Source organism: Mesitornis unicolor, unplaced genomic scaffold (genome assembly GCF_000695765.1).
Source record: "Mesitornis unicolor isolate BGI_N332 unplaced genomic scaffold, ASM69576v1 scaffold2241, whole genome shotgun sequence".
In the NCBI taxonomy this organism is placed as follows: Eukaryota; Metazoa; Chordata; class Aves; order Mesitornithiformes; family Mesitornithidae; genus Mesitornis; species Mesitornis unicolor.
The window spans coordinates 72,703-100,545 of NW_010164274.1; the positions used below are offsets into that span (position 1 = coordinate 72,703).

At 37.0% G+C, this 27,843-nt stretch overlaps 1 protein-coding gene across 1 annotated transcript in view; it reads right to left on the minus strand.

Moving 5' to 3' along the window:
- Positions 1-27,843, minus strand: part of NAV3 (neuron navigator 3) — a gene marked incomplete at both ends in the record, with an annotated part of 180,489 nt that overhangs the window by 71,858 nt on the left and 80,788 nt on the right. Inside the window, one exon of the mRNA XM_010194243.1 lies at positions 24,389-24,508. Within this exon, the coding sequence (XP_010192545.1) occupies positions 24,389-24,508 (120 nt within the window). The remainder of the gene's footprint in view (positions 1-24,388; positions 24,509-27,843) is intronic.

The window sequence follows — 27,843 nt, forward strand, 5'->3', positions numbered from 1 at the left end:
TCTTTCCCTGCTGAGGGACTTGATCCATGCACTGGATTAAGCACACAGTACATTTTGGCCTCAGAGTCGTTCTTCAGAGACCTAGGCATTGAGCCAAAAGGTCACTGGAATTAATGCTGGTGAAGAGTGAAAACAAGAGTCCCAAACCAAAGTCCAAGGCTGAAGTCAGCTGCAGTAGTCTGCAACTAGAGTTGTCCTTGACTTGGCCAGCTGCAGTTATATACAGAAAAGAGAGTGTGACTGTTACAGGTATTTGCAGAAAACCTCATGGGATTGTTACTTGTTATGACAAAAAGGCAGACTACAATGGCCCATTGGTTTTTATTCACTTATTCAAGCTTTTCCTCTGGAAAAAAAAAGTTTTATTTCTCCTTCCTCTTATTAAGATATGGCTACGAGTCAGTCATAGTCTGCCTGTAACATGGAAAAGTCTCCTGAGACTGGTGAGCTGCTCAGCCTCCACTCTGTTGCTGTAACACTGCTGTTAAAAGCATTCAGCATAGTCGAACACGACAGCCCTCTGGTCATACTCAAATCTGTCAAATGTGGTGGCTTATACTTGGGAATGCTGCAGTGTGCAACCCTGGGAAATAAACAAGCCATCAGGGCTCTCCCCTAGACTGTGCAGCATGTGAGCCCATCTCGTTATATCTTTCTTCCTTTCCACTATCAAAATAGTCTGCCAGTAAAAGTCAAGATATTTCATTGTTAGAAAAACAATTAAAAAATCTGACATCTACTGATACTTGATTCTCTGTTTATTATTCTTTTATCAAGTACTTCAGTTTAGGTTTTTCTAACAAGTTTCTGGCTGACTTTTTGGTTGTTTGCTTTTTATGATACACAACTTCTGACAGAGTTCTGACAGAGACTATTTTATTTATAGTTCTATTACTGAAAGTAATTTCTTTTAAAATCCCTGACTTGGGACACTCGCAAAAGCAGAAGTCTCTTGAGGAAAAAATGAAACAAACTGAAATGTAAACCAGCTTGACAAACTAAATTTGAAATTGAAAGGCAACAACAGACAAAAATATATTTCGTAAAGCAGTCCACAATTAAATGCCTGAGCCTAGCTACTCTTTGTAAAGAAATCCATAATTCATAAGAATAATGCAAACATACATTTTAATATCCAAACAAACATAAAAAATTATTTTATGTTCTGAGGTACAAATCATCCATAAACATCCGTGTCCTAGGTTTAGCATTTTCCTAGGACTTTCCCTTAGAGAAAAGAGATTTCCTTTACTATTAAACCATAACTTAGAGGGTTTTCGGCATTTATTTTTGAGTGATTCAAAATACCAAATTCGATGATATTATGTAGCATCATTTTTCTTTATGATGTGTAGGATTTGGCTAGGGATCAACTTTTTCAAGCGTAGATGCCTAAAAATGTGACATCCAAGCAGTTAAGGACATCATTAAATACCCTGATTTTCCCAGTTATTGCACAGCCTTTGGTCTGTTGAGAGACAGGCTGTCTAATAATACAGCTGAGCAGGGAAAGCAGGAAGACCTCCTATTGCTTTTGCTTCTATCTAGGACTGCCAGCTATCAGACAGATTAAATTATCCCTTCACATTATTTGAATGCATTTTTTAATCTTCTTCATTTTAAAAGTTTGAAGGGAGGAGGAGTTTATTTACTCCAGAGTACTGAGTCTACATCTTTTACACTTTGCTGCTTTTTACATCTCTGAAATCAATGAACTTTACAAATACTGAAGATAATTTAATGGGAAACTGCTAAAATGCTCTGTTTAATGCTGCTTGAAAAGATTCTTCCACCTCAAAGTTAATAATTTCTAAGTCAAGTTCTGAATGTGCAGTATGTCAAACTTGACAGCTTTTCCCAAAGAAAGGTTGTGCTTATTTTAGGGGAGTCAGATCTGATGAATATTCATTTTCCAAACCCAAATTCACTGTCTCCCAGCTCTTCAAACTAGTCATTTGGTTCCGTATGTCTTCTGTAACATGTACTAAGTGCTTCCTGCAGAAAGGCTGGGCAAAAAACAACATGTAGAAATAGGAAATTAGCTTTTAAAGCCACATCTTCTCTCCTAAACTAGCAGTAGCAGTATACATGTGGATCCACCCAAATAGTGTCTGCCGTAAATAGACTAGTTCCCAAACTGATTATATAAATTGATTCAGAAGCAGCTTACAAACCTTGGGGACTCCTGTTACCATTTGTATAGTGTAGATGTGTACTATCTGTATGCAATGTCACTATGATCAGTGGAAGTTTGGGATACATGTATTTTAAGTGGGCACCCTCCACACTGAACTTCAGTTGCTAGGACTGAGAAGGAACATCTATAATGATCTGCAATTGCTCTCCTAACAGTTAAGAAAGTTTCTATGTTACCTTAGAATGTGCTGCAGTATAACAGGAGTGTAGAGAGCTAGTGAAAAACCCAAATCCTGGACCCTCTGGTGACTGAAGAGAGAACATAGCATGAAGCTAGTATAATAAAAAACATAACCCAGATAGAGGAACCTAGTGCAGCATTAAATAAGTTAGTCGTATTAAGTGAAAGCAGACTATCAGCTCATTAAATTCAGACAGCGCCCTACATGCAGCTGTGGACACAGCTTGGTAACCCAGGTACCATTAAATGCAAATTGAAAGCTGGCAATCATTTCTTATTTCTCATAATTTAGGTGTCATTTTGCAACCTGCCACTTTCTCATGCACTCCTATTTACATATAATATCCTTACTGTGTATGTAGGCTTCAATGTACAGCCTAGTAAGTTTGCAACATGCAGCAGTGTGAAAGATAAGTCTTTGAAATGGTGTGACATTTCAGGGTGAAATGCTGAGCCATCATTTTTCTAGCAAGCCGTATTTCATAACCAATATTAACTCCTGCAACTGAGTGAAATTGTATAAGGCCACTATATGCTACACTATTCTATGCATCTTTAAAGAACTTACACCCCAATGACTAATCATTCAAAGTCCTAAGTAATGAGATCTCCAGTTACTTCCATTTAAACGGGATGAAAAAGTTACTGGAATTGAACATAAATTCTCAGTGAGATACAGGTGAGCACAGAATACTGTATGCAACTGCAAAAATGAAATAAAAACTGAAAGGAGCTTTATATAGTTTAAAGACCTTTGTAAGTAGATAAAGGTCTTTCATTTTCCCCTGCTCACCCAGCACTGCTCAAGGATTTCTATTTGGAAACGTTACAAACAAATAATGTCGGAGCAGGAAGGAGGAAGGAGAGCAGCTGTCAGTCCCATTGACGTGATGGCTGCCTGGCAGCTGTGATTAGAAGCCAGGAACAGAGTTGGTAGGCAAAGATAAGGAGGAGACAATAAGCAAATCCTACTTATACCTGCCAATGACTAGTTTACCCAAGTCTAAACCTCTCTTTGTAGGCTAGACGTGACTTCACCTCCCTTGGTGACAAGCCTCCCTTGTATACTGCGGCAGTGACCTCTTCCTACAGTGCTCAGCAGCACTAATCCAACCTGTCAGCCATCCCAGGAACCACTTCTATCTTTAACCTTCATATGAAAACCTTAGGTTTCACAGTAAGCAGAATTAGTAGCTGCTGCCAGAATCAAATCATTAAGGCCAAATGAGTTCATCGACATTGTTGTCACTGCAATGAATAACCTAATCTCAACTGCTGTAAAAAATATTGATTAAAAGAAAAGATTTTAAAGAAGTGGCTGCAGTTATTTTCAAGAAAGTGCCTGCAAAAAAATGGAACCTGAAAACAGCATTCTGAAAAATTATCTTGTTTTGATTTAAGTTGAATTATTTTATCTAAATTTGTTCTCAGTTTTCTAATCAGTTTACTGGGAATTGCTCTAATTTAATTCAATATTCAGATATTTGATGGATGAAAACATCCTTAAACATGCTACTATAGTGAATATTTTCTCATTAATCTATGAATATTTCCATTAACTTAATGATATATTAATAGTGCAATGAATATTAAAAACATCAGTGACAAGTCACTGTGAAATACTGCAGTTCCCCTGTTTCCTCTTGTTTTATATGACAAAAAGAATTTTGAAATTGCTAAATCTCATTTCATTTTGCCATTTTGTCTATCAAACTGTTTATTACAACATGCTCTGGGGGTTAGCGTTCAATAGGTAGACCAATGGCAGCGTGCAGATGATTGTATAATCCCATAAAGTGAGTCAAGAGATTCCTCTCCCTGATTAGATAAGGAGCTCCTTCTGAGTTTTCACATAGGAGGTCTGGGAGGCCTCCCTGTTATTTTATGGCAGAAATTAACTATCAGTGAGAGGGAGTATAGAAAGCTTTATTAAATAGCTTTTTCCAGAAATCTATAGCAAATGCAAGGGAGCAGCACTACTGAAAAGCAGCAATATGCCTGGCATGTTCTGTTTCATCCCATCTTGGCTGTTTGTCAAATATAAGATGTTCCTCTCCACATGTGAGGATTATGTAAATAATGTACACTAGAATATATTGAATAAAGTGTCAGAATTACTAAGCAATGACTCCTTGATTCCCTATTCCCACAGTGTGGTTCTGCATTTAACTTCTTGAATTGACTGATATTGCCTTCTTGCCTTCAAGAATTCACTGAGCATAATTTTAAAGTTTTTCCCTGCTTTTCCTTTTAAAATGCTAGGATGCTTTTTGTCTAGATACATCAGATTATACAGTTATAGGGAACATTTTTCCCCATCATTCTTACTAACTGTACCTCAATAATTAACTGCTGACTTACAGAAAATCAGTGGCATATTTTATCAGAATGGACACAAACATTACTATCTGAAAGAAGCTTCTTTTCTAATTCAATTTCAGTAAGATTATGAAATCTATCACTTTTCTTATTCTATTGTGATTGTTTTATTATTGTTTTTCTTGAACTCAGACTATATTCTCACTTCCTTTGACTCCCGGCTCTATTATTTTGCCTTGTGTGTTCTGACTGCTTTCCTGATAGCTTTCTCATGTATATTTCTTTATATTTCTACCTTTTACCATTTACTGCTATTTTTTATTTCATTAACTTGTTACAGCATTTGAGAAAATCTGTATAAAAAACCTCACTCAGTGAGAAGAGGCAATTTAACAAGATGCTGTGGGCAGACCATAAAATTGTTACTAAGGGGAACAGAATATTCAAGGTGAGAACAGACAGCCAAATATTGCTATTTAGCAACAGCACAGAATTAGACTAGATGGAACAACAAAGGAGCTTTCCAATCCAAATCTCTAATTTCACAGCCCCACCTTCTCAGTACAAAATACCCTCAATTAACTTTTTCATTCCATCTATTTTAAGCAGGCTATTTCAAGGAGGAATTCTGCTGAAAAAAAAACCCACCACTTAGTACTCTGAAAGAAGAGCATGAGTGAATAAATAAGGAATAACATCAGGCAATGGCTTTGACTGAATTTAAGCAATGATTGTAAAGTTAATTTTGTAGAGGTTTCTTTGGGAGATTATTACTAATAGTTACCATAAGATATTATATTATATCTTCTAGAAATAATACTCAAATACTGTGTCCAATATGCTGTCTGCACATTGGAGAAATATGCAAATAACAGTCTTTGCCCCAGAAAATTTATGATTTCCATTGCATTTTAAGACACGACAGGATGAAAAAACAGACAGGGTGAGCACAGAAGAGTTGGTAGTAAGCAGATGCAGAACTGAGCAAAGAAGCAGATGAAAAAGGCAGACAGAAGTTGTTTGCCTAATCAATAACACAAGAAGTAAAGGTGTAAAGGGCAGATTGATCACAGTTAATAGGAAGAATACATTTTCCCAGTGCAGAAATAAAGCACAGGTAATGTATGGATGCTTCTGAGGCAGAAATGGATATAACGCTTTTGAAAACTTATCTCTGAGGGACTAAAAGGGTGGATAGCCAGTCTACAAACCAGCAGACTCACTAATCCAATGTTTAAGGCAAACATAACCCTTTTCTCTCTATTTCCCTAATTGCAAAGTAAGGAAAATAGCATTGGGATGCTTGGAGTATCAATGAATGTTAGTAAATGAAGACAATAATACAAAATGTCAAAAACTGGATACTCCCTAAGAATGGTGATGACAGTATAATAACAGAATATTTCTTTCCTTTATCATTTAATGAAAGAAAAATCACCATATGCTGATCGTCCATTTAGACTTCTGATATATACAGAAAGATATAATGTCAATCAGGTCTAATATACAGCACCATGCTGTCATGCAAAAATTGGTAAATAATTAGCAGCTCTGAATAACACTGTCGGGGTACATTTTTAATTATCTAGTTCATCAGACTGTAAGAACCAAATCAGCTTCTTGAGCCTAATGCATCTTTGCAAAAGGCTTTGATGAAAAATTTTACTCTATAAATACTAGGAGAATGTTTTAAATGCCTTTTTGTCCCCTTGGCTCATAGTGTCATTATTTATCTGTTAGCTTCTTAAGACAACTCTTATGTTTTATCCTCCATGAGCTAAACACTTAGCATGCTGTGTCACTGCTAACCATTTAAGGTCACATCCTCTCAGCTTTTAACTCCCGTCAGCTTGCTAGGTGATATTCAAAGTCAAGCAGCTTTAGGCACAGAACCTCCATGGATGGCGACAGCACAAGGAGTCAGCTCAGCTTGTGAACGCTACCGCTTCCTCCGCTAACAACATGCTCATACACTGCACATATAAAGAGATGCTGACATATACACAGTCACACCACATGGATGAACACCTGCAGGCAGAATACATGCAGGCATTTATCAGTGAGTTTCCTTGTAAGTCAGTTTGGAAAAATATGTTCTGCCTACCCTGGTGCCTCTTGTCAGCCCCACTGTAATATAGTGATATATATATAATGTACTAGGTGGTGACTTTCCATGATAGGCTTTCTATAGAACAAAAAAAGTCACATTTTGAGTTTGTTTAAATCTTCTGTTGGGATACAGTAAAGGAAAAAACCCCAAGATTTACTTGCCTACTACAAAAAGCATACCCATTCTTTAATTGGCCCTGTGGAAAAAAACCCCCAGTCCAATTTACTGTACTATGACAATTTAAAAACAGTAAGTGACATAATATTAACCCAGGAACTTCAGACCTTTGCCCCACTTGTCTGTTCAATTACAGGTGAATGTTTGGTTTGGGGTTTTAGTGGGTTTTTTAAGGTAAAGCAATTAAAACCAGGCAGCTTAAAATAGGGCATACTTATTTAAGAATAATTCCATCAGTTCTGTATTGTGTTTCCTATAAGTATGGGCTGAAACATAGCTATAATCTTACTATTAGCTAAAAGTGAAAAGATTATTTTTTTTGTAGAGGCAAAGACAACTCACGTCATAGTAATTTTCCTGCCTTGTCCTCTGATTCTCCTATTAGAAGGTCCCCTAATAATTAAAGCCCCAAAGCACCTGCACATAATACAAAGAGCCTGGCTGAAACTCAAAGAGAGTTCATCCTTTTCCAAAAATACCGCAAATCATATGTTGTTATTTTGCCTCAGAAAGCAAAGCAGACTCTGCATTTAAATTATACAAGGGGCAATATGCATCCAAAACAGCTGATTGCTGCAATGAAGGTCCACAGTTTAGTTGGAACCTATCAATGTTTGATGTTAAAAATGAAATCAGTCTTAGGCTTTGAACTTGAATGTCAAAATCTGACACAGTACACTTTTGCTGAGAAGGTAAGGAGACCTCTGGCTAGCTGGGTTTATAGCAGTAAATGTACCAGAATCCCAGTCAGAGAGATAAGGAGAAGAGCTGCTTTAATAAATCACTGCCAGAACAGCAGCCAATCACCCTGGATCTTTCCCCAGTATCCTGAAGCTCTCTCATCTCCCATAAATGTCATCTAGAGTTAAAGCCAGAACAGGCCAAAAAAGCAGGGTTACTGCTTGGCTGAAATTGCACAAGAAAAGGACAAAACCAAACCAAAACAAATGATTTTTTTAAAAATCCTCTATCAGCTAGAAGGCTGCAGGAAGACATAGCAGCAATACGGCACATCCCATCTAGCCCATAAATTACTCCAGTTAGACTCCCAAGATTCAGAGGCAGATCACTACCATAAAGATGTAGATAGCCCCAAATGGCTTCAATATGTAGGAGGAAATAAGACAAACCCAAAAACCCCTCATTACAAAGAAATTCCTTCCTCCTTTCTGTATTAATAGATGATGGCAACATTTGAGTTGGAGAGCAGACTAGCAAGTGAGAGCTGAAATAAAAATATAGCTGTAGACAGGAAAAACATTTGAAGCCCATTGCCAGCTTGGGAAACTCTGTCCCCCTCTCATGCTCCAGCCTTCTTGGCTATCTGTTACCACCCGCTTTGCAAAGCTGAAGTAATTTCTTTGAACGTTCCACATCAGCAGCCCTTATCAGGATGTCAAAAGCTTCTTTCCAAGTTGAATACTGACAACAGCCTTTTGCTATTTTTTTCTCATTCCTGACTACTGTACCTCTCTCCCAAAGTCTATCCAGTGCTTATTACACCACTGTACCAGAATGAACCGAAGTTTGCCGAGATCAGTAGAAGAGGTTGAAAAATAAGGTGGAACAAGACAAAGCTGTTGAAATTTGTACACTGGACAAACATATGAGATTGCAAAAGCAAACCTGAAAACGAATGGCAGACGTCTTCGTAAGTATAAGTAGATTCTCATATTTATTGAAGCAACAGAAAGGGAGGGACAAAATTATGACATTTCAAAATGGAATCCTCATTGAGCTCTAATCTTATAATCAAAAATACAGCGCTGATGAATTTAAAAGATGTGGTCTTATAGCTAATTACTGAGTAACCAATAGAAACAAATATCTACCAACAAGGAAAATCGGAGTTTATTTTGAATTACAGTCTATTCTAGAAAGGTGGATCTACAGAAAAGAGCTTGGCATTCTCTTCTTCGGTAAAACAAACAAACAAACAAAACCAACAGATGCTGAATATAAGAATGAAAGTAGCAGGGAAATGTGAAGAAACCCACACCCAAACAACACAACTGCTAGAGTACAGGAAAGCTGGGCAAACCTAAAAGACACCCCAGAAGCTATAATGGAATACAATTTTGCTTCAGAAGAAGAATGCAAGGAGAAAGAAATGACCAATGTGAATTCAAAGTTCAAAGGTTAAAAAAGTTCTTTCTTGTAAAACGAAAACGGAGAGGAAACCAATTAACGATATGGCTTCAGCCAAGTGTTGCAGGCAAGAGATAACGCCTGAGGAGAAGCATCATGAAGTAATGCTACCCAAATGAGAATACAGAAGGCTTTTATAAAAATATCAGAGAAAAAACTAGCACTAGGATGAGAAACATATTAATGTAGGGGGTCTGACTTTAAATCAGAGGTGACTCAGAAATAACTGATGTAGTGTCTTTATTTTAAAAAAATCCATCTCCAATGAGAAACAAAACCCAAAACAAAACTCTGTCAAAAGTTTGGCTTTAGAATACCCTTCTTCTACCAGTGATACTTAAAAAAAATATTTATACAATTTCTCTTAAAATTTACAGAAAAATAGCAGATGAAACAGCCTCATAGAGAAACATCAACATAATACTAGCTTTGAGGAAATGTATGAATTGTTCTAAATATTCTTTTCCAACAAATTACTTTTGTCTTTGCCAAAAATAAATCACTTAACAATACAAAAAAGAAAATATACTGGGAAACCAAAAAAAGCTTTGCACTTGTTTAACTAGTGGAAAATAAAAGGAATTTGAGCGTTAAAGTGAAATGGTATATAAAGTTAAAGTCTACAACTTGCTATACACCCCACATTCAATTATTTATTTTCATTAAAAACAGCTGCTGTCATACATATTTGTAAAGCTCCTGATATTAGCTTCATGAGATTTTACTTTGATTAGAATATGAAGCCATCTGACTCTTAGGGCTTGCACAAAGTCCTGATGGCGCGGACACAGAGACTTTATTACAAACTAGCAGCTAAATATGTATCGGAGACCTTTGAAACTGCAGCACAAAGGCAAACTATCAGTATTTTTTTGCCACTATAGCATATTACACTAAAGACCTATGCTGATAAATGTCTTTTCATTCCTGACACAATACAGCACTGATTTATCTAGATTTAATACAGCTTTCCTCCTTTATCCCATTTATCTGCCTAAAATTTTACAGACTCAACTACTGCAGGTTAAACTCCCTGCTCCATCCCAATTGCACCCAGAACACATCAATGCTTCCAGGCCATGTCTGAAACTGCACAATCTAGAAACCAATGGAAATTAATGAAATGCTTCTTATAACAGAGCATCTCAAAGGTATTCTTGAGTGACCATTTGGCTACAAATAGCAACTGGCAAGAGTTGAGGCATGAAGTTCAGGGAGCCACACCACTTCTGCTGAGCTTTTAGGTCACTCTGAGCTGCCAGTAGCATTGCAGGGACTCTTAGGGCACTCTCTGCACCTGGCCAACATCCTCTGCAACAAAGGGCTGATCATATTCCTCTAAAAGCAGCCATAGTATCCATGCCAAAACCACAATCAACAGAAATACTTGCATTTATTTTTCAGTTAACAGCCTATAAAATAATTTCAGAGTATTCCAGTTGAGCTGGATGAGGATGTTGCACAGTCTTATTTTGCTGGCATACCAACCAGAGCCAAAGGGCAACCACACAAGCAAGCACATTGTACTTGTCATGGTACCTGTACTCTTGAAAACAGTGGTCTCCTCAGTATCCTTTTGATCTCTTTTATGCACAACCTCAGCAGTCTTTTTTAGAAGAACCTCAGGTGTCAGAAGACACAGGATAATTCTCCTTTGGTACATATTAGCAGCCTGGTTTGCATTTTCTTCATTATGAAGTCCTCTCTCTACTGTGTCTCTGGAAACTTCCTGCTCTGGGTTCAGCCCAGCCAACAGGTCACTTTCTGACTGCCCTTTTAACGTATGCTCCTTTTGAAGAATTGCTTAGGAAAGTACTACATCATTTTTAGTACTCTCTGGCCATCTGTAAAGAAAATTTAGAGTGTGCTAACACAATCCTTTTAGGGAAGTTTTTCATGGCAAATAAAGTATTGCAAGTAGGGTATGCACTGGAGACCCACAAGGAAGCAAGCATCATGGGGGGCCCAGTGTAGGAGTTGTTCCATCTTTTTTAGTGAGGCCAAGTATTAAAATGCATATAATAAATGTTAGGCTGATTAAATATATTACAGACCCACAATATTCTCACAAGACTGTTCCAGCAAAAATACATATACATCTTCTAAAATCATAGTTGTTCAACATACTGATGTTTATTCTCCTATCAGGAATAGAAAAGGACAAGGAAGAAGAGTAAGATTCATGTCTAACTGTGTTTTCTTAAAGAGTGAAGACTTCCTGTGACATGTACCTTAATCTAAAAATTTCTCCTGAAGGAATTCTCCAAGGTCAAACGAAAAGAGAAAGTAATTTGCTAAATCTACAACTTAAGCATTCAGCTCTCAAATTTAATCAAATGCTGTCCTAGTTTAGTGGGGCAGAATTTTAAAGTCAGTTTTCTGTTGAGGAAAACTGCGATTTTGTAAGGACCTCAATACTCTGTTTCATGGGAACAAAGTAATAAAACTTTGTTATAGTTTTTCAGCTAATGCTGGTATGCAGGTTGTCATAGTGCTCAAGGTCTTCAGCAGTCTTGAGATAAACAGGTGCAGAAGCTGGGAGAAGCAAAAGCCAGGGCAGATGATCCAGGCTGCCCAATTAATAATTTTTCTATACTATAAATGACACATTCACTATAAATTGGGGAGTTTGCTGGGGACAGCCTTTCTCTTCCTTCCTCCTGCTCCTTCTTTCCTCTTCTGTGACTGATATCTCAAGAGGGACTTGTTTACCATCCTACTCCTGAGGCCTACTCTCCCACACTATTGGCTGAGTATAAATCTGTGTATTTTATATTAATACTATGATTGATACTAGTTATTGTTGTGGGTGATATAGCGATTGCATAAATCATGACACATACCATTCAGAAAGACCTGATAACACGTTTAGCATAATCTCTACATCATGGCACACTTTTGCAAACAATAGTTTGGAAAAACATTCAAAGATAAAACAGAAGACAATCAACTGTGGAAGATTCAGTGGTTTTAAGATCACTTGAGTGTATTTCTTTTTGCCTAAAAGATGAATAGCAAACTTGTAAAATTCTAACACTGTCCTCTGAAAATTTAGTGTTATTTACAGCTTTGTGGCCTCTATAGTGTAAGCCATCTTGAAATTATCAGATAGCTTACAGTCCTCAGTTTTATAATCAAAAGGTCCTTATTTGTTTTTCCTAAATTTTCCTATTTTTTCTTTTTAAATCATATTTATTTCCTGTTAGCTGTGCTCAGGTTTTCAAATACAAATCCTATAAATTCAGTTGTGAGATACTTAAGTTGGTTTCACTCTTCCTAGGATTTATGTTGGGCTTTTATCCCAACTTCTCCTTGCAAAATACAACTGAGATACCAGGAACAAAATATAAACCTGCTAAACAAGATAAGGTGGTTTCCCAGAAGCTGGTAGCATGAATAGCAGAATTTCCTAAGAAATTACCTTGGTGTCTTGGTAAGTTTCTTCCAAAATATATGAATTATTTTACATAAAAATGACAACACTGTCCTTTGTTCTCTGCTGTATTATACAAATGACTATTAGCATGGCACTAATAATCCTCATTTTTAAGACTGTGGTCTAACACATCACAGCTGTCAGAAAGGGGAAAAATGATGACTTCATATCCTCTGTGCATTTTCCTTTAGCATGAGACTGATGTGAGGCAGCTTTGGTTGTCCATGTAGTACAGGGCAGCCACTTGATTGTTTTATACCATGCCTAGAAAACTCTAAAGGGGCTCTTTTAGATGTTTAAGTGTATATCTGGATATATGTCAGTATGATTTTACCTCTACGGATATACACTATATGGCTGGTCACAGAGGGAACAGGGCAGGAGGCTCTAAAGCAGGATACCCTTAGACCCAGCTTGATAAGGAGTATTCACTTTCTAGAAGGATCATCCACAAAAAAAAACCCCAAGCTCCCTTTAGTTAGTGTATATTTATAAGAAGCTGCAGCAGGTGATGAATTTTTAATGCTACTTAGGATATATTATCAAGCTATAAATTTCTTTCAAAACCTGTGATCTACAGAAAATTAAAGATTAAACTATTTTTTATCTTTTAAAAAATCTTAAATACTTGAAACATTTGCCATCCTAATAAGTACCTATGGCAAGATCACAACTGTGAACCCAGAATTACACTGCTATCTTCTTAAAAGAAAAGCTGAAAGACCTTATTCCTTTGGCAATTCAATACTTAGTGAAATGAACTCAGTATTCAGGTTTCACTGCTATTTTTATGGAGGAAGGACAACAGCTAATGTTTTCAGAGTGAGGCATGGCAGAGAAGATGCTTGCCATGTTCCTCCAGCTTCAAGAGAATAAATATAACTTACAAAACACCACATTGTTCAGTTCTCCCTTGTATCAGAGTCATGGCTAGTGAAAGAAATGGAGCTCCTGTCAAGGAAATGGTTATGACTCCCTCGGTAAGCTCTGGCCAGACCCACTGCAGACTGAGGACCAATACCTCATGTAGCATTGCTGACCAGCTATCTTCAGGATTTATTGCCTTTGGGCTGAGTTGCACCAAATAGCTGCAGCAGGTCCACGAATCTGACAATACATGTCCAAAGCAGCAATCCAAAATTAATAGATTATCTATTGTAATTTTCTGTGTTGTAGGCTGTTCTTACTGCCCACATTGGAAATCTGCAGAAAATGAGTCAGAGTTCTTGGGGCCCAGTTCCCACTACTCAGCAATTCACTGGCATGCTGGAATGCCACTCATACACGCAAGCCCAGTCTTAAAATTTCCTACACTGCCAATGCAATAGAATCATTCCAAAAGAGAATATGATGGGTAATTTTGTGGAAAAATAGCTGTTTAGGGAAAGCTATTGAAAACCTAGGTAAGGTATTAGCATTCGCAATTTATCTGAAGCTCTAAATTATCATTGTCAACATACTTTAATTTTAATACACAAAAAATTATTTTTCCGACATACTTTTCCATTGGGTTTATCCACATTATATTCATCTGTTTCTCAAGAGTATTGCTAGTATCATTAATTTAAATGATTAAAGAGAGAGAAAGAAAGATGTACAAAACGGGATCATAAATTTCTTTCTGTCCTGAACACAGGGAGAATACTTGTAAAATAGAGCCAAGTCAGTTATTTTTTACTCATCAAAAGATTTGGGTCATACATAGCACACTGAGGCAATTCTTTTCATGGAGGGGAAGGATTTTAACTCAAAGAGGGAAAAAGAATAATTCTTTAACCTTAAAGAAACATGCTGATTTCTTTTTCAATAGCTTTGCTGTATAGAAACAGCTGTTGTTTCCTAAAATGGAGCCTTTCTAAAATGCCTCAGAAGGTAACTCCTTCCACCGAGGGACTACCCCTGCATGACAGTAAGTCATGTCACGCTCTGGCTGATGTAACTACACAGAGGCTTGTCACTTCACTGCAGTGATCTGTTAGAATTTCTTTTATTTAAAATGAAAAAAGCCAGCAGGTTGGGTTTTTTTTAATCCTTCAAAACAGTCCTGTTTCATCTTAACATAAACCAAAAGCTGTCTAGCTACGTTTCTGGTACAGTCAATAGAAAGAGATAAGAGCCTCCAGATGGTGGTTCATGAGTCATGACAATTATACACCTTTATTGATCACTTGCCTCTCATAAAGCATTACATGTCCTCCAGTCACCTCAGGCACAGGCCACTCATTAAATTTTGTCTACTTTGGTATTTGAACCTGGCAATAAATATCTTATAGTAAGATCCAGGCTTGATTTAAAAAAAAAAAAACAAAAACAAAAAAAGAAAACACGATTAATACAGTCTACATTTACCCCTCATGTCTTGTTCCTAATGTTCTTTCTACTAAAATTGTCTGTGCATTTCTAGTTTGAAACAACTAAATTTCAGATTTTTGGCATTGGCTGTCAATATTAGTCTGTTCATTGATGAACAGTCAGAAGATACATCATGTTTTCTGTCTCTGTATTTTCTTTTCCAGAAACTGGTTCAAATCCTATCCATTTGAATTATCGTCATTTCTCTTTTAAGTCAGTATACTGTGTGTCTGATCAAAAACTGTAGGATATTATAACATTAAAGACTCTAGCTTATATGAATAAGGCATATTTCTAGATAAAACACTTTGAGGAATGACAAACACCTGTTCTGTCAATGATTCTACTTCCCAGGGCAATGCAATTATTTCCATCACTACACAGGCATTTAAACTGCAGTGAAGCAATTTTTGCTTTTGTGAATTTACCTACAGTGCAGTTAATAGGGTTAGCAGCCATTTTACATTCTATTCTGCAGTTTGAAGCAGGTCTAGACCATAATGCATCTGATAGGAACATAAGAGAAATTTTAGCACAATGGAAATTAGAGCTGATGCACACAGGTAGCAGATTAAAAGCCTATTTATTCAGGTAAATTGTAATTAGGCAAAGCTATTTAAACATTTCATTCAAGTGATGTATTTTAGATTATTCAATCCACTAAGCAGGTTTGAATTATAACTACATTGTATCATTTTGTAAAAAACTTCTGTAAAATGCATTGAGGGTTCCACCCCTTGAGTTTACACATCTGATCCTGATTAAATCATTATGACAATCTTTTGTTTACAAAGGAAATCTTTGAAGACTTAATATTTTAACAATTAGATGCAGATGAGATTAGTCCTATAACTTCAAAAGAAAACAAACTCCAAGCACATTGCTGCACCAAACATTTCCCTGTGGGGAGCTGAGGTTGTCACAAGGGGCTCTGGAGGGGCAGGAAGCCTCCAGAACGGCTCTTGGAGAAAAGATTGAAGAGGGAGGATCATCTTTTCCTCCCTCCATCAAAAGAAGACTCAGAGGTGACATAGTTAAGATTTATAAGTAAAATGATGATACAAGCAAATGGAGGAATTTTTTTTTCAAAGAGAAAGGTTAACATATGTTGCAGTCCACAGTGAACACCCCGCAGTGAGGGGTATTCTCTGTAGCAGCTAGCAGTATTTCTGCCATGCTGTATCCTTTCCAGCCTTCCCTTCAAGCTCTCTCCCTTTGAACGCAGTCTTTAGCCAGCCTACAGGGTTGAAAGTCCATTTCGCTTTCCAGAAAATAAAAAGCTCCATTATTTATTTATTTTTTTTTAACCTGCACAGCTTTCAGTACATCCTTCTTTCAATTTTACCTAATCATAGATAACCCACAACCAGCTTTCGGCTGGATTCTGGCTGTCTTTTTTAGCCACTAATGATGAAGTTACCTTGCAAGGCGGTTGCCAACCCAAAATATATTGGACATCACTGCTTTCCTGCAGCCCCAGGACAGAGAGCAGTACTGTTTTCCTCTAAGAGCAGTGCATTGCAAGGGAAAGGGTCAAAACATTACAATTTTCCTTTTTTTTTTGCACTGTAAGCAGCCCTACAGCTCCAGCAGCAAATGCGCACTTCCACCTTCAAGATGCTAAGCTTTACTTAAATTTATCCTTCCTTTCACCTACCTGTTTCGTCCACATGCCAACTAGGAGGAAGAGCAGATGTACAAAACAGCAGTAAGTAGCTGTCAGAGAGGATCATTTTATCCCTTTCTCATTACTTCTTGTGGGTACAAAAAGAGTGCACTATGATGAGGCTCTCCTTTTTTCCTGTTTCTCGTGATCTTAGAGGTCTGCTGAAGCTGCCAACTGAAAACATTGTTTAAAGGGAACTTATAGCTAATAAATCCAAGGCAAAGGATTTTTACATGTTACAAATTAATTACTTTCTATGAAAGTGTTAATTGGAACATTCTTATAATTCATGTGTTTTGTTTGCCAACCATGCTTCTATATGCATATCAAGAACTATCTCAATCTGGTAAGCAGCTATTATAAAAACAGTTCTTTAATAAATTACTTAAGTAAGAAACAAGAATATATTACTCCAGAAGGAAGTAGGTCTCTCTGAGGAAATTTAGAACAAAAGACAATTTAGTGATCACTAGCTGCTGCATCTCCAACACTAAATTATCAAAATCACAACTTTTATATTCAGTTTCATTAAGCATCTGTCTTAAATATGCTGTGTTGGTTAATGTCAGAACTGTAATCTCAATTGTGCTTATTTTATTGCAAATTTCACTATGTGTTTTTTTTTAATAGCCATGCAGGAGAATAAAATTACAACATTTTTTCCTCCAGGTATCAAACAAACCAAGACATTTTAAAGATCTTCATATATTTCTTGACTTCAGGTCTCAGATATATATCGCACAGGAGATTCAAGCTTTTAATTTTGTATTTGAGCCTGGGGTATTTTGGGCAATGATTTAAATCCTGCTACCCATGTTTTGTTCCAACACAAAGGAGGCAGTACATCAGTCTTTGCTGATAACAATGAAGTACAGTAGTGGACCAAAATGATGCTGTTGCTGAAATGGTAAACTGCATCTTAGGTGGTTGTTATTAAATACACTGGTACTTTCTTCAGAAGTAGATTACAATCAAAACAAACCATCTCCATTTTTCCAAAAAGGAAGTATTAGCAATCTGTTAACATATGATAACGCCCAGCCTCATTTCAAGTAATTTTAAAGTATCTAAACCAAACTTCAAGATAAGCAGAAATAAAGAATGCAAATACACTGCATGACATTAATGCCTAGCTCCACACCATCCACTTTGAAGAAGTGTATTTGTGAGAATTTTAATTGCGTCAGCTGTAAACAGCCAGCCTTTGGTTTAATGACCCTACAGCAAACTATATGCTCAGCTCATTTAGCATCCCATGAGAATATAATTCACTTCCATTCCTCGCAGAAGTTAAAAAACTTATTTCCATTAATACCTTTTTCATATAAATTGAAATTAGTTGATATTGTCCCTCTGCCTGCCACTTGACAAAAAATGAAAAAGAGAAAACTTCATTTCTCATTGATTTCACATAATCACTTGCAGCTTGGTCTCATTTTAAAGTAAACATCTGCCATGCACTGCTCTTGCCTTTTCTGAATGTCATTTCCTTATTTAAGCTGGGTGTAAAGAAATGTGTCTGCAGACATGGTGCTGCAGGATCCTGACAGTTTAACATACTAACAACAGCATGCTAACAATGCAGTTTGTTTATGTCACTGATATTAATGAAGGATCTGAACCTAAAAACTCACACAGATGTTAAATGTTTCCATGTTTAGGCTTGTGGTTCTACAGGCAATTTTTGTAGATATTTAAAGCAACTAAGGAAAGAGACAATCTCACAAAATCAGATAAATGTTCAGTTGCTCTGCTTATTGTCTAAATCCTTACTCTAGAAATCATGACCAGAAAAGAAGTCATATTCAATTCAAATACCAAATTTCAAATATTCAAATTCTAAATTAATAATGCTGTATAAAATCATATTACTGGAAATTTTGTTTTTCATTATGGCTTTTAAAATAAGGTATTTATCCTCAAAGGATCCTGAATACTTAACAACATAATGAGCCAAAAAAACAGGAGTGCTTCTTTTGACACAGTTATTCTGCTCTTCATGCATGGATAAACACATACTTATGCTTTAGGTACTTAAACATAGCATTCTTATTTTGCAGAAAAAAACCCCTAACACCAAACAACCAAAAAACCAAAAACAAAATGAGAAACACATTGAAATTGCTACTTCTAACGGGTAACTTTCTTGATAGCCTAATAAATGCCAAAATAAGGAAAGATTTACACCAGAGATAAAGAAAATGGAGGAACATTTGAGAATAATAAAAGCAAATGGTGGGAAATGTTAACACCAACAGCTGTGAAAAGAAATTAAGGAAGATTAAAAGTGTAGAAGAGAGCAACAATAATAAAAACAGTTTAAAATTCAAATTGCTCCACAAGAGACATTCTTTAATTATGGTTTCTAGATATATTTGAGTAATAACTGCAAAAACAGTGAGGTATAGATATTTATACTTATTTCCATATCCTAAGAACCTACTAATAATATAAAATTACAGATAGGAAAATTATAGCAGATCACACAATTGCACGTACCATGCTGACTTTAAGGTCTACAATGATTTTTTCAAGTTGTGCACAGAATACCAATCACAGGCATACTTAGTGGTGAAGGCAGATGCAAAGGTGTAGGAAGCCTCCCTAAACTGCACAGTTAATTTGTAACAAAACTCAGCTTTGGCCAAGAAAGTCTTAGACATGAAGAAGTTGGTCTATCTGTTTTACGTTTTCTTATTTCATATCTGTGGGATGAATGTTTGTATTATTGCCATAGACACTGACACCCAGATTTGGACACAGCTGAAATGTCTGGAGACAGATGAAAGCATAGAGGGCTGATTGAGCGCATACAGTGAATATCACTAATACTGGGCTATATACAATTCCTTTAACTAAATCCTGCTCAGCCAAGTGAACAGGTAATACCTGCAGCATGGCAGAACAGTGATCACATCAATACCAAACTGCAGGGACACATAGCAGAAAGCATAGCACCAGAGCAGAGCTGAAGTACACATTGCGCAGAAGCATCTGGATAGAAAAGCAATACTTAAAGCATGCCTGTCCACCGAACAACATCCCAAAGGGTTAAATTCCAAACAACATCAGCAATTTCAATTTGCTGCCAAAACTTCAGAACATATGAACAGGCATTGTATTTTATTAGTATTTTAAGTTACTGTTCATGATGTTCATCAGCCTTTTCTGATACTACCAACCGTATGAAACAGGGCTCTCAGTTCAATACTCCTTTGAAGTTCCTTTTCCAAGAGTACAATATTACAATTCAAGGCTCATCTACTCAGACAAACACCAGAAGAAGACTTATAGTCATTCAAGCAGGAAGTTAGTTAATAAACTACAGGCAAAATCTGGAATTATTTTATTATAATTATAATTAATAATGTATTATGGTGATTATGGTTTGGCTGAGAAAAAACAGGCCAGCCTGAGCTAGTCTGAGATAACTGCCAAATCTTCTGCACATGTGACAGATGGTGGAAGCATTTTAAAGACTCCCTGTGCACAAGAACTCCGTGTAACGAGGGCTCGGATTCAATGCAACAGCAAAATAGCTGAAGAAGGTTGTGAAAAAAGCACACTAAGCAGCATAAGCCACTTTTAAAGCTCTCGGTTTTATCTGAAGAAAAGGTGAAAAGAAAAGAATAGTGCATTCAAGGGATGTGAGGGGAAAGGGGTTGCACAACTTACGTTGACTGTTGACTGACAAAAGTGAAGAAAACTGTGGCTTTTGGTGCAGTACCCTGAATTCAGCAGGTATAGAGACAATGGCTGAACTCAGTGGAGCTATATTCCCTTCTAAAAGGGCTTGTTTAAACTTCCCTAACAGTTTTTATGGACAACGCAGGGTGTTTTGGAAACACTGCAACTTACTTTTCAATAAACCTTATTCTTCCCAGGGACATAATTCATTTTGTGTGCTTATGTCTAATCTCTTTTGGCTCATTTTACTTTGAAAAGGGTTTTGAACTCCAAGAATGTTCCTCAAATACTCCCTCTAGGAATTCCAGAAAGCAAAGGCTAGAGTGTAGAGGAGGAAGACAGAACAATAAACGAAAAGTAATAACATACAACTGAGAACTCTCCCAGCCACATCCCAAGTCACACCCGCTGCAGAGAACTTAATTTCTTACGGTATCTGAAGCAAGTTAAATTGCAATGAATAGGCATTTATAGACCAAAAAAAAGAGTCCAAATTAGAAAAAAAATCAAAAGAAGAATTACACAACCATTGACATCTGATGCCGTCAGTGTCCCCTCAGCCTCTCACAGAACCATTACCATTCTTTCTCTAGAACAAGCAAATATGTTGTATTCTTTCCTACACAAATGTGCCTTCCAGAGCAGTATGCAACCAACACTTAAGTCTTGGCTCAGGTTGCATTCATTAATCTAACTTTTTACAAAGTTGTGAAAGAGCAATTTAGTACTATTATTTGGATGAGTTCTCTCAGGCTAGGTTTCCACATTGAGATCCTTCAACTCTTGTCTTTTTGGCAAGAAGTGGAGATGCAGGTGCTATCTGAAACCAATTTAGAGTGAAATCAAACTGGGGACCTGATTGTCTTTTTATACCAGTTCCGTGCCCTTAATTTTATTTAATTATTCCTGATTTATCAGTGAAATGTGAATCAGTCTGAAAGTATACATCTCCCAGAAATGGCATTACCTTTAGAAATATCATCAGCCCACGTATCTGAAGAATAATGTACTTCCAGCTCACGAAAAAAGGTTTTAAAATATAAGCAGAAGCTGTAATTTAGGTTGTCAGAGAAAACCCTAAGTTCAGTTTTCATGACAAACATGGGATTGCTGTCAGCAAAAATTGCTGGCTCTAGTGATGGACAGAATACTGAAACTTCTCTCCTGGCTGCTAATGTAAATCAGATATTTGCAGCATATCATTTATTTTCTGCTTGCACAGAGATGCCAGCAGAGTCCTTTACAACAGAAAGGCCAGGGCAAATCATGCCAACTATGAAAAGGTTTATCCTTCACATAGCTACAGGAATGACAAGAGAGGAGAATAATCCTCTTTCATGGAAGTTCATCACACCAGTGCCAAGGCATACCTTGAAGGCTTGTAACAAGTCCTATTATTTTTTGTTCAGAGTAGAAAAAATAAGATCTAAAATGCTATGTTAGATAAGATGAAATCTCAGGTACCCATGACGTTGTGAAGGACCAAAACCCATCCTGCCAAATAAAGTGAGTGTCTCAGCAGTCTCTGTATTGCTTTTTCCACCTGATTTCATACCATAAATGTGACATACATTGTGTGTGTTTGACCTAATACAGGTTTTTCGTGACTCATTTTGGCAAGCATGTGTTTTGTTATCATCAGAACTCTTAAAAATATTTAATTTTTTCCACCTCCTAAACACATCTAAACACCTTTTTACTGGTTCAAGGAATAGCACACACTTAAAACACACAAAAAAATCTATGTCAACAAAGCATGATTAAGGTTGTAAAAAATCAGGCATTGAAAGGTCAGAAAATGCCAGGATTGCCTGAACATCCATAATTTAAATCCCTCATTCCTGTGCATGATGCTAAAGTTTTTAATTACATAATAGCATATAGTATGTTCCATGACACCCTGTTTAGAGGGTCCAGAAGAGCACAGGAGTCCAACTTTCATTCTTTGTGTAAGGGAAAGCAGTCACTACAGGGTAAAATCCTACTTCACATCTGTAGGCTTTAAGCTCAAAAATTACTTTGGGGCTTGCTCCTGCAGTTTGCTAATGTCAAGAGTAGTTTGCACAGTGAAGATGGAATATATTGAGATTTTAGTTGCTGAGGTCAAATAAATCTTTCCTGAATACATATGAATTTGATTTTTTACAAAGCCTTGTATCTTGCATAAAATTGGTCAACTTTTCACTCAAGACCCAAAATAATCAACTTCCAAATACAAATTTGAAGTCGCTGATTCACAAACTGGCAAGCGATAGACTCAGAGATGAAAGACTCAGAAACAGAAGAGTAGTTTTTAGGACAACATTTTTAGCCAGTCTGACAAAGTTGCATAAACAAACCAAAACAGATTTATGTACTGGGAAATGCTGGGAAACTTCATTAACTGAGAACTGATGATAGTCTCCCTGTGGTTTCATGTGCAAAACATGTATGTACCTGCATACTCTAAAGAACAAATAAACACATAAATTATTAAATAACACTTCAAAGCAAATTAAACACAAAAGGCTTGAGTGGCATCTAAAGTTTGAGGAATACGACGAAAAATTTAAAAATCCCTTAGTGTGGACCTCTTATTTTCAGGGAAAAGATGTGTGTTTGAAACCCGGGTCTGAATACTGTGTGGTGGGAAAAGCCCTAATAACTTCACTCCCAGGTGAAAACAAGATATGGAGACATCCAAAAATGTGGGTGCTGGTGACATTCTCTGTCTTTAATTACATTACTCCCAGTCTCTAAATTTTCCACCCTCTCTCTCACTTTGAGCTTAAGGTTCTTGTTCTCACATACAGAGCTCCACAAAAGTCCCTCCTGCCCACATCCCATTTCTCATTTCTCCTTCTGTTTCTGCCTGAGTTCTGTCCAAATTATTTTCTTCAACGCCTACTGTACACTTTCTCTGGTCTTTGCATCACGTCAATGCTCGCATTCCAAAGAACTGAGCCATGTTCATTTGAATTGCTATCTAAAATAGGCTTTTTCTGCAAGGTCAAAAAATGTTACTGTGTCAGCTAAAGCAACCTTCTTTTTTAAGTATCTGGTTCTCTAGATGAAAATTAGCTTCTTTATCCTCATGCATTGCATGCACTGTTTGACTAATGCAGACTATCCCTGACTTGTGTCAAAGGCATATTTTTATCAGAAAATTGTGAAAATTAAAAATTATATCTTACTTAGGTTAGTATCATAGAACTCCTTCAACTAATTTTCCAGGTTTGTAAAACCAGAACGACTCTGTGAACCTTTTCTCCTTCCTGATTAAATACATTTTCCTTTAAAGGAAATTTGATTTTAAAAAGATGGGACTGAAATCAACCCCCTAAAACTGAAGACTGCCAAATTTCACAGCTGCTCCTTATCTCTGTGATGGTCTGACCAAAACCTCAGAGGTGACAGGTCTAAGTTCTGCAAAAGCTGGGTTATGAATTTCTATTTCTCAGACATGGATACAAGCCACCAATATGAATCTACTTTATGTTCAATGAAAAGAAACAGAAAACACTTGCTTAATCTGCAGAAGTACTAGTGGGAGCACATTTTTATGCTCACACTCATATATACGTGTACAGGGACAGGATAGTGTTGGGGTTTTTTTTCATACTGCATAAACAATAGGATATAACACCATTTCTCGCTTCCCACTGCTCATGGGAAGCTGCCTTCTTCTTCTGACACCTGCAGAGGACAAAATGAGTGGGGAAGACCAGGGTTCTGGTTCCAGCCATCTCCAAATGCATGTTCTGACCCACTTCACCAGGCACACACAAGCTCTCTGGTGCCTAGAGACCATGTGAATTCTCCCTACGCCTATCAATTGACAGAATAACCTGTAAAAATAATTTCTTGTTTCAGAGATTAAAGATTGCAAGTAAGGTCTGGGCTTCTTAATATTTTCTCTCACACCTTCAATAACAGTCCCCTGCCCATGTGAGAAATTTGCTTTTTCCACACTTCTTGTAGTATTTGGCATACTGTGTTTTCAGAAACCTAGCAGTCTCAGATGCTTGCTCTCGCTTGCTATTCCTTATGAACAAAACAGTGATATATTAGCAGATGTGAAGGATGAACAGTATCTGTAAAGATCAGATAGCTTTTTACTAAGGAAAGCACTGTTACCTGTCTGCATCCACAGTCACATCATGAACCCCTCTCTGAATGACGTCTCGAGAGGCAGCCAGGTCTGGTATTCGGTTCAGACTTCTTGTATATAGGTTGAGTCCTCCATCTGTCATGTACCTGAAAAATAATGTGTGGTCAATCAGTGGGAAAGACAGCCATCTAGCAACCATGTTTCACTCTAAAGTTAGTGGACTGTGGAATTCAAATGTTTAAGGTATGGGCTGTTCTGTTAGATGGCAGACTTACACTAAATATTCTCAGTTTGTGTTCCCAGCACAGGGAGATCAGATATATTTCCATGTTCTAGGATTATTTGCATTTTTCTGTGATGGCTTACAGGCCAACCTGTTTTACCAGGTTGGTAATACATATCTCTCTCTCTAATCCCTCAAGTATCTTCAAAAATGTTACGTACATTTTGCATACTGCAGTTTTGCCAAAGAATAGCACCATATTCAAGAAGCATAACCCCAATCAGAAAAAAAAATAAAAAAATCAGCAGCATCCATCTAAATGGGAACAGAAATTGAGAACCCAAATCTGTAGTCCCTACTGAGATGCAGTTGTTCCAATATGAAAGAGATATCCACCAAAGACCACACAATGACATTTAAGAATCTGTTTCTGTATGTGTCCCTTTTGCTTGATTCCCACCACTTCACATTATAACGAATGACTAATGACTCGAACAGTGAATATAGTGCTGCTTACTCACTAGAGCACTATTAAACGTTTCTGAATTTCAAGTAGCAGTAATAATTTCTGGAATGCCTACCTAAAGTTTAGTTATCTCTATGAGAGGTCTTGCTGCTTATAACTGAGCAGCACCACAAGCATGTCCTACTCTCAAGACTTGTCCATTATTTTCTCAAAGGATCTTTCATCAAACTGTCTTCATTCTTAAGCTCTTGTTTTTGACATTTCCCTTTGGTAGTTTATTGCAACTTTAGTGTAGCAACCTAGTACAGATTTTGCAGAAATTTACTTGTGATGGACCATGCACATATATGGTGTTTAATATAGAAGTATATATACATAGAAAAAAATATCTGTGCCTCAGTGAACCTCCTCAAAGTACATTTACAGGCTTACTGAAATAAGTGTAGTCCTAATGTTAGGATGATGGCTAAAATGTTCTACTGGAGTTCACTCCCAATTCAAATAATCCTTAACACAAATTCTCCTTGAGCCATGAAATGCTGCCACTCAAATCTATCCTTCAGTCAAAGTGTGTGTCCAAGCACACAAACATTTAACAGTTCTACAGATTTCCAGGCACAAGCCAAGGCACACACATCCCAGCGGTGCTCCAGATGTTCTGTTGGCCCTCTCCCTGCAGTTCATTGTGGGAGCTGGTTTAATTCAAATCAACTGTCCCAGGGGCTTATATGGCAGCCTAGGAGCACCAGCCTCCACCTCCGTCATTTAAGGTGAGTGAACTGGTGCAAAATTTAAGAGCAAAGCTGTGGGAGAGTAGCCCGGTATGACAGCTACAGGATATGATACATTCATGAGATGGCATCGTGACCTGGGTGGCAATCTCGATGAAGGCAACCTGAAGTGCATTAAAACACAAAGGGTTGGTTTGCTTATTTTTAACTAAACTCTAAGAAATTTTATGCACTGGTAAGTTTTGGCCTGCAGTTCAGCAAGGGATTTCTGAAACCCTGGTATCTGGAGTCTGCAGAAGGTAACTTCAGATTTGTTTTCAAAGGTAAATTAACAGTCACACTCACACAATAGATTTATCCTTCTATTAAAGACAAAATTTAGGCTTTTTGACAGATTATTTAGCTAGGGGTGAATTCTACAGTAGATTCCAAGGCTTTGGAATTGCATATTAGATTTAGCTGCGGTTTGAATGTAACCCAGTCTATATGATTTTTTTTGTCTATAAGTAAGGCCTGAATTGAGAGACTTAACAAGTGCAACAGGCTTTCCTCACACTAATTTCTAATTTCTGCTGCATTTCTGTCCCCAAGTGTTTAAAGTAATTAAACTGAAAATGGAAGAGGCATAAAGGAGATAAGACACTACATGCCTCAATGAATCCTGAATTTTTAGAGCTTATTAACTTGTTTTTAACATTTACTGCACCTAAAAATGTTAATTGAGCACACAGCAACTTACTGCCTATTGAGTCATCCTTATTACAGATGCAAAGAAAAGTCACACAAGACGACTATATTAATTCTCTAACGCGATAAGCTAATTAATAAAACTCATCAGGCACTGCAAAGGATTCCCCTATCTTTTTTTTTTTTAAATACACCCATGCATCCATCAAAGGCAGCATTTATACTTCCTTTATCATAAAAGGTCTTCAGACATTAAAGTATTACATTTTCTATATGTCTTTTCTCCGTTCTAGCAGACATGAATATGGCATCCTGCTTGACAGCCACTAATGCTGTGCTGTGGACAACCTTGTCAGCAGTGCTCCACTCACAGATCACTGAGACAGTGCACCAGGGAGACACAGGAATATGATTGCTTTATAGTTACGCTTTTTCTAGAGATCTATCTTTGGTTGGTGCTTGAGGTGAGACACTACTCTAGAGAAAACTTTTATCGCAGAGTTACATTTGCCCTTAGGAATGTATCATATCCAATTTCATCATCCACCATTCTCTAATCATAGCTATACTTCAAACTAAAAGATTATTTTGACAGCAAGAGTCCTAAATTTATACAGAGTGAAGTCATGTGGTGTGACATGGCCATGTACTCTATGGGACTTCTGTTCAACCCAATCTTACCTCAGCCACCAAGCAGCCTTGAGATCCCAACTGCAGCACTGAATGGTAATTTAAGCAGGAGTAAAAGAGTAACATGGCTCTTTCTAAGAAACCATACCATAACAGGGGTGAAGTGACTTATGTTCGTAAGATTGATATAAGAATTAAATTGTCAAACAGTAATTCGAAACATAGCGACTGCAGTATCCCAAATTCAATCAATTGATTAACCAAACAAGTATTAAAAATAAAAATAACAGTCATTCTTCCTCCTGGGTATGCTAGAAGTGACTCATCTATTCTTCTATGAAAAGATATTCCTACAGCTCAGACAATATGCACAGCTGAAAAGATTGCAGAAAAGGCCTATTGCACAGACAACACTAGACAATATCTGAAGTGGAAACAGAGAAAGTCTGGCCCGTCAGCAACTGCTTTTCATAAAATTCATCCAACACCATATCTACCATCTCAAATAAGACATAAAAATACTGAAAGAAGACCCGTACCAGGGCAAGCAGTGAAAAATGGTCATTTACCAGATAACTAAAAAACTCCAGTAAGTAATAAGAAGCACCTGTGCTCTTATCAAAGTTCATAGCAAAGTCATACTGATGTCAAAGGAGAAGAACTGAATCTTAAGGCAGGTGAGAACATCACTGGCAGCTCAGGGTCTTATTTTTTGTTGGTTTATATATATATATATATTTATGT